Source organism: Hemitrygon akajei, chromosome 1, assembly GCF_048418815.1.
Source record: "Hemitrygon akajei chromosome 1, sHemAka1.3, whole genome shotgun sequence".
NCBI lineage: Eukaryota > Metazoa > Chordata > Chondrichthyes > Myliobatiformes > Dasyatidae > Hemitrygon > Hemitrygon akajei.
The window spans coordinates 118,429,880-118,442,572 of record NC_133124.1 but is presented as its reverse complement, the minus strand read 5'-3'; the positions used below and the strand labels follow the sequence as shown (position 1 = coordinate 118,442,572).

Here is a 12,693-nt window from a genome sequence, read left to right as displayed (position 1 = left end):
GGAATTTTCTTTTGTTTGAGATGATGCACAATGTTCTGTAGATTAGGTCAAAAAATGCTACTTCAATATATTTTAAATTTAGAAAATGAAACGGTAAAATGTGAAAATAATTGTGTGGGCCGAATACTTTTACAAGGCAGTGTAGAGTGATACTGAAAATAAGACCGGGAGGGTGAGACACTCACCAAATTAACTGGGACAGTCTGAATCCAGAGGCTTTGGCGAGAACATGTTTCAAAGCATATCTGGTATCATATTTACATTCAGAAAAAGATGCATTCTTATCATGGCTTATTCTAGTCATCACAGATGTTTTTGAGGGCTGAAACTGACTTACTCAGTGTCTCATAACTTTGGAGGGAACTGGGTTTGTTCATGCAAATGAATATGGAATAAACGTCTGGTGAAGCTATGTTGGCAGACATCCTGAGAAAGCTTCTGCCAATTAATTATTTTGACTGATGTTGGATTGGTAAACAAGGCAGATGAAGGAGACATTTTGTGCCATGTGAGTTCCCACAAACTGTAGTGAGATGCGGTAAACCTGCTCTGACAGCCAAATTGAGAGGAATGCTATCAAGGTTACTGAAGGGACTAATCACTCTTGAAGTAGTGTGCTAAGATTCTTAATATCCATTTTTAACCGGGACAAGTCTTCAGTTTAAAATTGCCCAATATGCAGAAAACTATAAACAATAACAACTGATGGATCAGCTTTGACCAGATGCAGAAATGTAGAATCAATATCTCTTGTTCAGAAATGTATTCATAGCATTATTTGTATCACATCGTAGCTGTAGGACACTGGTCTGTACTTCTGAAATTCAGTTCAATTGAAATAATTGGAAATGAATTTCAAATACTGAGCACAGCATGGTCATCACTACTTTAGAGTGTGTTAAGAAAGAATTTCTGAAGAAATAATATTTAAGTTTCAGCATGCACCCAGGGCATGCCCTTCTCTCACTGTTACCATCAGGTAGGAGGTACAGAAGCCTGAAGGCACACACAGCGGATTCAGGAACAGCTTCTTCCCCTCTGCCATCCGATTCCTAAATGGACTTTGAATCTTTGGAGACTACCTCACTTTTTTTTAATACATAGTATTTCTGTTTTTGCACATTTTTTATCTATTCAACATACGTAATTTATTTCCTTGTTTATTTATTATTATTGGGTTTTTTTCCCTCTGCTAGATTATGTATCGCATTGAACTGCTGCTGCTAAGTTAACAAATTTCACATCACATGCCGGTGATAATAAACCTGATTCTGATTCTGACAAGGTAATCACAAGTACAAAGACATATAAAGAACAAACCTTTGCATTGAACCAGTCTGTGCAAAGCATTTTAACCTTTATATGTGTGTCAGACCAAACTTTTAACTGTGTTCTCAGTGTGCATCAACTGTAAAGTGTGAAGCAACAATTGTAAGCTTTCAGCTCACACAAGTGCCATGGGTATCTGCAAATTTGGTTCCGTAAGTTAAATAGCAATATCAGAATCTATGGAGCCAATGGTTAATCTTTTCAAAGGAGAACTACGTATCAACAAAAGATTCCTTTGGACTATTGTGCGATGCGTGGAAGAGGAATCTTTCTCCAGATAAACTGAAGCTCAGGGTGCAAGAGAAGAAACAAGAGTGGAATGAGGGACGTCAACTCTGGGACTACCATATGCCATTCTGATTCAGTGTTGATGGGGTGGGTGTCAAATTATGGGAAGATTCCCTTCAATCTACTGTAATTAGTTGGATTGACAGTACTAAATCTCCAGGTTTTCCAATGAAACATAGTGAAATAATCTATTACAATTTATTATTTTTCTTTATTTACACTCAGTTATGACCTACATTAGCAGAAGGAGAGCTTAAATTATAGACAGTTATCTGTGAGGATATAGTATTGCAGATATAAAATGTGCTTGGTTGTCTGTGGTAAGCGTTTGTGGGAGTACCAACAACCCTTAACTACCTGGTGACTGACTACTGACTAAAAAACACTGACAATCAGATCACGGGTCCATTTACATCACTCTCACTTTATTGCCAATGTCAATCAAGTGAATGGAAGTAAAGCAAAATAAAACAGAATGCGTAATAAGTTATTTTGTCATTTTTGTCACCAAACCTGAAAACTGAATACCACCTGTCTAATTAATTATAGGATCAGAAAATATTGGAAGCACTCAACAGGTCAGGCAGCATCTGTGGAAACAGAAACAAATTAATATTTCAAGCTGAAGACACTTCATCAAACAGAGAGTCCTGCTGCCTGACCTGCTGAGTTTTTCCGTTTTCATTTCAGATCTGCAGTTTTTAAAAACTTTCAGTAACTGCAGGATGGGTCAGGTGACGGGAGACCTCTTACCACTTGATTACTATAACTAACCTATCTAATTATGATCACTCAGAAGGGACAAACATAGAAGCCTTTGGGGTACAGGGTATAAAGACATGTACGTTGGCTATGGAACCTAATTGTTATTCATACATTTCAATAATATTGCTGAACACTTTACCACTATACAGTCTTCCCTGACAGTTAATATTTTCAGGTACAGTGAAATATAAGCCATGAGCTCCAACTATGAGAGAATGTGCTCTTTCATGGACTTTCACATTCCTTATATTCACATAAATAAGGGACTCCATCAAGCCCGGAAATGGAAAAGAAAAAAATACTTGAATGAAGTGATTTCCCATCTATCTTTAATGTTGTGTAGTTAAAATTATGAGCCTCCACTTAAGTTTCTTATTAAGAATTTGAATATTTTTTTCTATTTTAATATTCTGAAAATATACGTGACTGAAAATTGGATTATGAGAAAGCTATTATTATATGTAATGATTGTGGGTCAATTACTGATGAGAAAATTTAATTCACAGATCAAATTGATTAACAGCGACTTTTATTCTGACTCAAGAAATTCCGCAACCTTAAGGTTTTTGCAAATATTAACAATGTGAATGGAAGAGGCTTCATGCTTAGTTGAGGATTCCATGTTTAAACAATCCAACAGTATGCTAACATGAGATCAGGAACTGATGTGGTTTCCTTATTCTCATCCATATTACAGACAATGCAGCAGCACAGCATTAACAAACAAGCTATGCTCTGCAATTCTTGCAATTCCAATCTTATCAGTCCAGAACATCCCAATAAAAAAGTGCACAGTTTCCCAGTGTATCAGTCATAATGGGAATTCCCTTTTCTTTCTCAAGGCTTTTTGGTTTCAACTGGACTAACAACAGACGGGAAATGGAAATGTGTCATCAGTCACTTCTATTTGCAGTTGTACTCCATTTCTGAAATATGGCTCCAAACATTTCAATGGAGTCACCAATCATTTAGTATAAGCATAAAATTCTAACCCTTGACATCTCAGCATCATGAAATAGTAGCTGAGATGGGCAGATAGTTGCCCTCTTTTATTCCCACTTGTCATTGGCCAGCACTGAAACTCCCTTTAGTAATTATGTAAATTGGAGTGGGGAGCTAAGGAATACATAATGTACCTTTAACATTACACCCTGGCAGTCTGGTTCAAAAGCAAACTTTAACATTTGCAAATAAACCACATATGCAAATTTGTTGCAAGCTAGATCTGCATAGCTTTAACTGTCACAGATGAATGTTCAAGAATTAACACCAGCTGGTTTATACCTCCAAATGAAACTGGTTTAAAGCAAAGAATTGTTGCGAGGCAGGATGCTGAAACACCACAGTCTAAAGTATTTTGATGATTACATCTGAGAAGAAAAGGAATGTTATTTGAGTACACCCCATCAGCATTCATTTACAATGCACAGACTTATTTCTAATTTAATAAATTAGCCACCAGTTTAAAAAGATAATGGTGCAAAATTGGTCGCTGCTTGGCTGTGTTCAAGAAGCTATATCACAGAACTAGCCTATTGTACTCTGTTTCCAAAATTCAGTTCACTTCATTGCAATGAATTGCAGAGGGGGAGTACAACTTCCAGATACTGCTTAAGCACAACCAACTGACAATGAATTCCCAAACGGGAGTGTTTTATTGTAAAAGTGACTATCAATGCAGCATTTTGAATTTGATCTGCACTATTATTCATCTTAGAAGATAACGTGGACTGACCTGCTAAATATTTCCCCCATTTTCTGTTTTTAATTCAGATTTCTAGCATCTGCCACTTTAAAACTTTCAATGACGGTTATTATCGTTATATGGCAATTTTCAGTCAGTGGTTAGAATTTCAAGAATTCTTTACGGTAACAGAACACAGATAGGCACAGATAGTCTTAATGGAAGGACATTTTGTTTCTTTCTTATTAAATGACAGCCTTCAATTATATATTTAGTTGTTATAGTTAATTAAAAGTTCATATGACTATATTTTAAGAACATATGCAACTTGAAATCCTGAATTTCTGGAAGAGCACTTGTTATATTAGGGATCCTCAAATTAAAGAAATTAACTGCAGTATAAATGTTTTCCAATTTTTTTGTGACAAAACAAGCCTTTCTTGGATATTTTTATCTTTGTTGGGAGAATATACCACTTTTATAAAGTCTGGTTTAAGCTAAAACTCCTCCAATCATTATACTGCATTCTAAAAACAAGAGACTTTTATAACAACGTTGAAAGCAAAGGAGGATAATCCATTCCATTTGTTGATTTTACAGTGAGATACTTCCTACAAGAAAATCCTGTTCATATAAATGTCAGTGACAAATCCACTGACAAAGGCAGACGGTATGGTGTATGAATTAAATAAGTAAAGTTTGAAAAATTGAAAGGGTTTTCAATAGTCAATGCCCAAACTTGTTTTTTGCAATACTTAAAAACTTTTGCAATTCAATTATAAATAAAATTATGAAAAAATATTGTTTTATCAATTTAAATATTTCTCTCCAGTACCAAATGTTCTTTAGTATTATCCAGTAAAATAATTATCATATTTTGTTAGTTTTTTAAATTATTTGATCTGGGAATCTGTTCCTTATTAAGATCAGTTAAGGCAGTGTGTGTGTTAGTGTGTGAGAGTGTAAAAATATTGTGTGTGTATACATCTCTGTATAAGCTTATGTGTGCCTAAAACTAAAACCTCAAAGTGAAGTCAAATGATATACAGTGGATTCTGCTTAATTGGGACAGCCACTTATTTGGGAAAACTTTTAAAGAACAAAAATTAATTGAGAAAATTGCTGGGATCTCCTTCATTTATTCGGGACACTTTGCTACTTAATTGGGATAGGAGACTTGCTGAACAGTATCTCACTAATGTCAATCATGTGTACTTGTGTGCCTGCTAGATGTCACACTGTGCTAAGAGCTAACAGTTTTTAAATAGTGTCAGTTGCATGTGTTTGTGTTCAAAAAGCAGTGATTTTTGTCACTGATAGTTGACGAGAAATAATCAGTAAGACAATTCAGAATGGTTTTGCTCACTCCGGTTTTAAGCATTCAGGCTTGGAGATGCCAGAAACAGCCAGGAGTGAAAATGAAACAATTTCACTATTTCAACAAGTTAAGGATGATGAAGAATTTGAAGGTATCGACAATCCTTCAGATTGAATGTTAAAATGAACATGAATATTTGGAGCTTGCAATCGCTATACCATAGTATGAAGGGAGTCCATTATTTGCACTTGGTGTCTGTGCTGATTTTGTGCACTGTACAGTGGATGAATTCCTCCATTGATAATTATTAGGAACTAACACACAGTTTTGTAGTTCTTCAGTAGTTTTGTAGTGTTTTAATTTGTTCTGTACTTCAAGTAAATACATTATTTGTTACTCAGTTAAATGGCAGCTTTTCTTTTTTATACCTTTTTAACTATTTTGGCTAATAGGGGCAGCTGTTTAATTGGGCCAAAATGTACTGTGTCCCAATTAACCAGAATCCACTGCATTTGATTAGGTCCCATTTTTCAGACATTAAAGCTCCAATCATTACATTGATTACAACATCGTGTTTGAGATTTACATTTGTAGGTTCATGGTTAAAACAGAAGCAGCTGATATGTTCTTATCACTAATTTATACATCAAAATGATCTTACCTTAAGATTCCCTTTTGTTGTAAAGGCTCTGCCACAGATTGTGCAGCCAAAAGGCTTTTCACCAGTGTGAGTGCGCTCATGGATCTGAAGAGCACTTGCAGAAGAAAAGGTCTTCCCACAGGACGGACAGTTATGCTGCTTGGGAGTCCGACGAGGTGGCGGTGCCAGAATGGGTGTCATACCTGGACTCATAGCTGTCTGTGGTGCAGATGGAGCCTGTATACCAACTGGAACCTGCGTGCCATCACCTAGGGAGATCGGCTTGCTGTGACCATTGACTTCCATTTTGACCACGGTTGGTGCAGTGCTGGTGACCAGGCTAGGAGTACTTTGGGTGGGACCTAGAGTGGAGTTGGGTTCAAATAACTGAGAAGGAAGTTCTTTCATCTTGTGAGTCAGTAAGTGCTGTTTTAAATTACCCATAGTGGAGCAACCACGATTGCAGATTGTGCAAAGGAATGGACGCTCTTTAGTATGGCTGCGGTAGTGAATTTCCAACGCACTTTTACAAGCAAAAGGTTTCCCACAGATACTACAAACAGTACTTTTCAACTTACCACATTCTTGGTTGGGGAACAGCATACTAAAAGCCTCTTCTTTGATGATCGGCCGGGTCAGGTTGTTGGCTGTCAGATCAAGTGCTCCTCCATTCTCCCGATGAGTTGATGGACTGTCCACTTTTTCTAATTTCACCGGAGTCTCATGCGGCTCCTCGTGGTTGCCAAAGCCTGGTGACTTTGACCTTTGACTCCCAGCATTACTGGGCGCGGGTGACAATGCCTGCATCGAGGAAGAGCATTCCGACAGCGCAGGGCTACCAGCACTTTGACTTTCCAGGTCGCCCACGGCAGAGGAAGAGTCATTTGTTAAGCGATCGCTCTCCATGGATCCGTTTTCAACAGATTTCACAATCTGCGATCGCTGCTGGGTGCCTAGAGCACAATCTATCATCTTCATCTGATTCTCGAGTGCGGCGATGTTGGATATCACTGAAGGCGGTGAGTTGGGCGAGGAGCCAGAAGAGCACAACAACTGTTTTGAAGACTCCGTCGAGGCAATGTTTAATTCCGCCTCCTCGTCCACTGAATTTTCATCCATCAGTTCATCGTCCGGGTAGTTGCTCATTAGTTCTGCATTCATTTCATCACAGGTTAAGTCTCTGTCCAGGCTGTCAGAGAAGCTCTCTGGCAGTGGAGTGTTGGGGATCTGGCCGCCCATGTGCATGCGAATATGCTGCTGTAAAACCACGGCATTTGTGAATTTCTTCTGGCAAATGGGGCAAGAGTGCTGTACTCGAAGAGGGGGCTTTGCACGGTGAACGCCAAAGTGCGTCTTTAAGTTCCCCTTGGTGGTAAAAGCCCGCCCACAGATCTTGCATTTAAATGGCCTCTCGCCCGTGTGCGTGCGGTAGTGCATCTTCAGAGCACTCTGACAACTGAGAACACGGTGACAGATAACGCACTGGTTGGGGTCTGTCATCTTTTTGTCAATGTTCTCCACCAACTGCTGCAGCTTTGAGGTCTCAGATGTTTGCATAGAATCCAACAGACCACCAAAGGGAAACTTTGCCTTGAACTGATCCGATATGATGGGGAGCAGAGGGCTGGGGAGGGTCGTGGGAACACTGTTCACTCCACTCTCTGTGCACGTAGTGAACGTGGTGGAGCACACAGCTGATGAAACTGACTGTCCAGACACACAGCCTTCTACTGCCTTGAAACCAGAAGCAGGTACATTCACACCTTGGACCATTGAAACAATACTACCACCAGTGATTGACTGTGGAGACCCTGCGGTTATTGGAATGCTGGAATCGTTCTTGTTCATGTTTGGTGACAGGGAAGCACATTCACTTGATGGAGGTGATGATCTTTGGGGTGACCTGCTTAATGGAGTCACCGTCGGGGATTCACTAGTAATGTTTGACAGAGTTGGAGGCAACTGTAATCCAACTGATGTTGGTATGGTTGACAGCACAGGTTTGGTGTCCAGCCAGGTCGTCACTGGTTTTTCAGGTGGCAAAGACATTCCGTATGGAATACCAGTGCTAGTAGGTACATTATCTAGGTATTCAGGAACTGGATACGGATTCATCTGGATGTGAGGGTATTTTTCTTTGTGCCTCTGGAAGTGTACTTTGAGATTGCCTTTGGTGGAAAACCGATTTCCGCAAATATTACACTTGAATGGTCTCTCTCCAGTGTGAGAACGAAGGTGAATCTGCAACGCACTGTCACTTCCAAAGACCTTCGCACAAAACCTACACTTGTGCTTGAAAAACGGATCTTCTGAACTTGTTTTGGGGTCAAACACAGAGACATTGGGTGGTTTCCCCTTGCGATGTTTCATAAGGGCAGCCAGTGGATCCAGAGCATTGGTTGTGGCAGCAATGCTGACCAGGGGGTTTGGAAAGATCACACCACTTGAGGAATTCTGAGGTAGCAGCGAGTTAGGCATGCTGGAAGCTGGACTGAGGAGACTACCATGTGCGAGTGATGAAGTCGAATACTGCAACTGAGAGGAAGTGTTATTTGTGCTTGAGCTGGAACTTGGAGTCAGGGAGGATGTAATTCCACTTGTGGTTGGAGGCAAAGTGGATTCTAGTCTTGGTGACACACTACTGGGTAGAACAGGAGTGCTAGCCCCAGAGGCTGGCTGAGCGATCTGCTGGGGGCCATCAAAAGCCGAAGTGTGGACACTGGGTGCCTGCACTGTGCTGGAAGCTGAGATAACGCCTGACAAGGGGTTGGAAGGATGCTCGCTGAAGGAGGCATGCTGGCTAGCAGCAGATACGGGAGTACCTTGGGAGGGTGCAGAAGGGTTTAGCGGGTGCAGTGGCTGTGGGTTCATCAACGCCACTTGGTTACGGATTTGTTCGATGAGTTGCAGCTGGTGTAGCTGTTGCTGCTGCAGAGCCACCAACTGCTCCAGGATCATAGGAATAGCCATGGTCGGTATTGTATGACTTGAAGTGGGGCTGTTAGATCTGGTGTCCTGGGAAAACTGTGCTACTGCCACCTTTGTGCTCTGCAAGGTCTCTAAAGTCACATTAGTGTTTGGCATGTTATAACTGGTCATGGAAGATGTTTCTGAGATCTGAGGTAGCAAAGTAGCAGTGCTGGAGGACCCTTGGTTCTGGAACCCTTTGTCGATGGACGCATCCACCTCCATCGGCTCGTCTTGCTCGGTACTCTTCACCTCAGAGCACTCGTTCCCCTCTAGTGGACCATTGTCCTCACCAGCTTCACTCTCTGCCTGATCACTTGGGCTACTGGCAGGGGAAGCCTCAGGGAATTCCTCTGAGTGCGCTGCCTCCTCGTCGTTGACGATTAGGACTAGCGGGTTCTTTGTGCAATTCTTCTGGTGCTCCATGAAGTCAGGCCACTTGAAGAACTCTGCACAGCATTTCTCACAGATGTGCGTTTCCTCACTTCCGCTCCTACTTTCATTCCCACTATCAGCATCGTCCGGTCCTTCCCCTGGGACTACAAGGAAATGAAAGGGACACGTCAAGCAGTGACTTGCTGGACAACCCCTCCCTCCAATTTCAAGTTTTTGCACATAACTAAAATCAATATTTTTTTATTTTGTACAAATTACTTCACTTCAATACATCTCAGGTCCCTCTGTGTGTATTCTATCACTCCTTCTGCCTAGCTAATCATTTTCTTTGCACAATCCATCAAATTATGAAGCCCTATCAATTGTGGATACTGCTGCTTAATGAAATTCCATAGGAGCTATTGATTTCCAATATTTTCATACAATTCACAGCTGCCTTGTCTGTTGGGTACAAATCAAGCCTTTGATGGACTCATTAGGATTCCCCTTTACCATCAGGTTTCCTCATTTCCAACAAAATTAGAGAAGTCTTTGTCAGTTCACTTGACATGACTAAACTAATCTGTAACCTTTCTGGCTCAAATCAGTAGCTGACAGGACAAACTGGCCCTCTGTTACTCAAATGTGGTGTTAGACTGACTAGATTTATTATCTTTATATAGCATGAAGGCAGAATGGATTTAATGCTAGTCTATATATTGTCTTAAATCAATGACCGTACCTTTAGTTGCTTCTGAAATCTGAAGTGCCGTGCACCCTCAAGCATTAATGAAGGTGTAGTATCTTTCAGAGCTCTGCCCAATTTACCTAAATTAATTATTTCCTGTGCTGGCAGGAGGAGAAAAAACAAAGTCTGTGCTATATCTATTAACAGTTGTTGATAGAGACCCAGACCATTAAAACTTTGAATAACAGAAGGCCATATTATGAGTGGTGATTTCTTAACCGAACAAAACTGAAACTATCACTGTTATGAAGAGAGCCAGGGTTTAGACTTTCTTTGGCTGCGAAATATTTTTATGATCCTCAGTAAGGCCTTCATATATTAGTACACTACCTTCAGTCTTTTATGCCCCTGCATTACTAGGAAGTGACTTTAAGAAGGCTTAGTTAGTCAGCATATAAGGAAGTTTGGTACCTATAGTATTTATACAAGATAACTCTTGGATGCTGACTCATCTTGTTCTCAAGAAACACCATGGTTTTCGTCTGTGTCAGGAAAATTACTAATTGGTGATTACCGTTGTATGTTTTCACCTTTCTGAACTGGACTTACTACTGCATGCCGAACAACAGCCAACATAATATGTCAAGAAATTTGTTGTTTTCAGGTAGCAGTACAGTGCCAATACATAAAAATACTGTTAGTTACATTAAGAAATACATAAAAATAGAGAAATAGTGCAAAAAAAAAGCAAAATAGTGAACTGGTTCATGGACTAATCAGAAATCATTTAAGAAACAGAATTTCAATGGATAGCTGACCAATTAACTAATTTATAAGCTAACTTAAAGTTTAGTTTTGGTTGCTAGCACAGCCTAAGATGACATTAATGTCAAATGGAGTTATCTATCACTTTCTACTTTTCTAAAGTATTGGTTGGCTATTCAACTTGCTGGAAGTCAGAAGAAATATTGACTTGTCAGTGTTTTCTGCATTTTGTGTGATTCTCTGCAGTGGTACAGTTGGTTAAGGCAGCACGGTGTTGTGCCAGTGTGGCTATATGGCCAGCTCACAGTGGTAGAGCACTCATGTGCAATTCTCTTTCCGCAAAAGCTGTTTGTAGGGTGTTGGGTAATTGCACCTGGTGTTTTGGACAATGAAAAAGCTTCATCTAACCGCCCACATGTGTATGGGAATTGGTCCCTGCAGCCAGATGTGGTCACTGCTACGGAAGGTGATCGCAACCTTATAACAGTATCGTCTGCACCAAATATTAGCTTGTGTCAGCCGTGGCTCCATTCCTGTCACTGTGTTGGAAGTCCAACATCAATGACTAGAGCACATAACTTTAGTACTGACAAAGAGTTCATCCAACAGTTGAAACATTAAAGCAAGGTTCCATCTACATACACATGGATGTAAAAAATCCAGAACACTGTTCCAAAGAAGAGCAGTGAAGTTATCTTTGGTGATTTGGTCAGTGTTTATCACTCACTCTATAGAGTACCTTCTCAGTAACGCTGAGTGTGACCAATCTAGCTGCCACCATTTCCTCCACAGTACTGAATGTCAAAATCGGTTGATTGGGTGGAAAGTGCTCTGCCATGATCTGATACATGCCTTGGAGGTGTTTCAGTGTAGATTCGCAGGAATTATTCAATGATAATTGCTTGCATCTGTAGCCTGCACACCTTCTCAGCATTGCAAGAAATCACTCTCATAGGGTTAAACTGCACATTAACAGGCCATTTGGCCCATTGATTTTGTACTGATCATCAACCACCTATTTACTGTGCTAGTTTGTGTTTCTCACATTCCCATCAATTTTCCCCAGATGAAACCACTCTCACTTGGGACAATTAACAGTGGTTAATTAACTTACCAACCCTGGCATTGAAGGGTTGCCTTACAAGTAATGCTGGCCCAAACTCTGGGCTTGAGGAGAACGAGCAACAAAACACTTAAAACAGAAGTACTTTTCCTCAAGGTAGGGCAGGGTAACCACCAAAATGGGCTGGCTGAAATGTCTAGATCCTGAGGGAAAATCAGTCCAAGTTGAGGAGAAAATTATTCAATCAGTGGGTTAGGTGTTTTGGAATTCTTCAACTTGCTAGAGTATTTGTTGGATGTACACAAAGGCAAATTTTTGCTCACTATAATTATCAGATAGTACGAAAGTGAGATTGAAGAAATGGGATCTTACTGAATGCAAACAGTTCAGGTGGAATCTGTGGCCCATTCCTGCTCCTGTTTGCTTAATTTCAGGGTACACTGATACCTCTGCCTCCTGAGGGAGTCTATCAGTGTGAAGCATGTTAAAAGTGCTCTTGATGACTCTAGGTTGGGGGAGAGGCGATAAAGGAAATCAGTCAGGGTTACTGTTACCAGCCAGCCAGCCGGTCTTGCTCCATTATCTGTGTGTGGGTATGGCGCTTTGTACACTGAACAAGTGATGACCCTCTACATGCTGTTCTGATTTTAACTGCACTGAATCAAAGCTACGTGGTGTCCCTGCAGGGAAGCGATATCAGATTAATGGAACCGTTGTCACGTTGTCATGACTCCACCTCTCAGCAGCCAGCAGTAAAGAGCATTAACTGAGGTCTGGAAACAGGCTGTGAGCTGGTCCTCCTGACAGGAAA

At 40.5% G+C, this 12,693-nt stretch overlaps 1 protein-coding gene across 5 annotated transcripts in view; it reads right to left on the bottom strand.

The window, feature by feature from the left end:
* Positions 1-12,693, bottom strand: part of sall3a (spalt-like transcription factor 3a) — a 73,946-nt gene that overhangs the window by 20,168 nt on the left and 41,085 nt on the right. For 3 of the 5 annotated variants that reach the window (XM_073050657.1, XM_073050668.1, XM_073050639.1), the window contains exon 2: positions 6,046-9,530. In XM_073050657.1, the coding sequence (XP_072906758.1) occupies positions 6,046-9,530 (3,485 nt within the window). The remainder of the gene's footprint in view (positions 1-6,045; positions 9,531-12,693) is intronic. The other 2 variants (XM_073050648.1, XM_073050677.1) reach the window with 2 other exon arrangements.